Genomic DNA, 1,003 nt, shown 5'->3' on the forward strand with positions numbered 1-1,003 from the left:
GTGGTAGCTGCGCTGTGACGTGAAATGGGCATTAGCCAATGAAACGCGGCCCCTGTGGTAAGGTCCATGGTGTGACGTGTTCCAGGGTGATGGTGCATCAGGGGAGKWTGAGAGGTGGGAGAAGTGATTACCCATCATATCTAGTGCATACAGTACAAACCTGTGGAGGCAGTGCTGTGGTCTGGGGTTGCTGCAGACCGTTAGGTCTAAGGTCAGCAACATTCTGTGCCAAAATAATGAGGTCAGCTGATGCCCTGAATGTACTGAATGACCAGGTTATTCCCTCAATGGGCTTTTTCTTTCTTTCCGATGGCACACTAGCATATTCCAAGACCAGCCCCGGCTCCAGACGAGTTTAACAGGGGGGGTATCGACTTATTTGGGGGTGTGGGTGGGGGGGGCAAATGAATCTATGTAGCTGACCATAGACAACATCAGTATCCTACAGGCTACTTGTAAACAAGCTTAACACCTAACCTGTTTTTCGGAACCGCTTTCAACGCAGCATGAACGCTGACACGCTCGTGCTGGGTTTACACCTGTGCKGCAGCAACGGAGACTTGCTGCTGCTGTGCAGAGCTACGCAGGTGTGTTAGGATCATGGCAGCAAACCAGCAAAACGCAAAGAACTTTGCACAGTTTCCCCCCAAACTAACCGACTGAGTTGAGTAAAGCTGTTGGATGAAGGAGATGTTAGCTAAAAGATKACTAGCAAATAATACAGCACCTTAAGAACGGATTTAACCTTTTTAACTGCTGAAAAAAGTGACAGAGGGCACAGATATGGGAAGTGCGGAAGCTCCTACTGTATCAAATCGTTATAGAAATAACCAGGGGTGAAAGTAAGGGGGTACGGCCTAAAAGATTTAGTTGGGGTACGCAGTACCTGCAAGAGAGAGGAGCGGCTGTCTGCTGTATAAAATCAATGGGTTCGCTGTGCAGCTGTGAGTGCACCCACTAATCAGCCGTGACTGATTAGTTTTTCAATAACAATCTAAAACAC

The 1,003-nt window shown here is 48.1% G+C and overlaps 1 protein-coding gene across 1 annotated transcript in view; it reads right to left on the reverse strand.

The window, feature by feature from the left end:
• The window catches only part of LOC103465681 (fibulin-7-like), a 17,653-nt gene that overhangs the window by 9,715 nt on the left and 6,935 nt on the right, over positions 1–1,003 (reverse strand). The window contains exon 5 of the mRNA XM_017305136.1: positions 519–579. Within this exon, the coding sequence (XP_017160625.1) occupies positions 519–579 (61 nt within the window). The remainder of the gene's footprint in view (positions 1–518; positions 580–1,003) is intronic.

This window comes from Poecilia reticulata, linkage group LG6 (assembly GCF_000633615.1).
Source record: "Poecilia reticulata strain Guanapo linkage group LG6, Guppy_female_1.0+MT, whole genome shotgun sequence".
Taxonomy (NCBI): domain Eukaryota; kingdom Metazoa; phylum Chordata; class Actinopteri; order Cyprinodontiformes; family Poeciliidae; genus Poecilia; species Poecilia reticulata.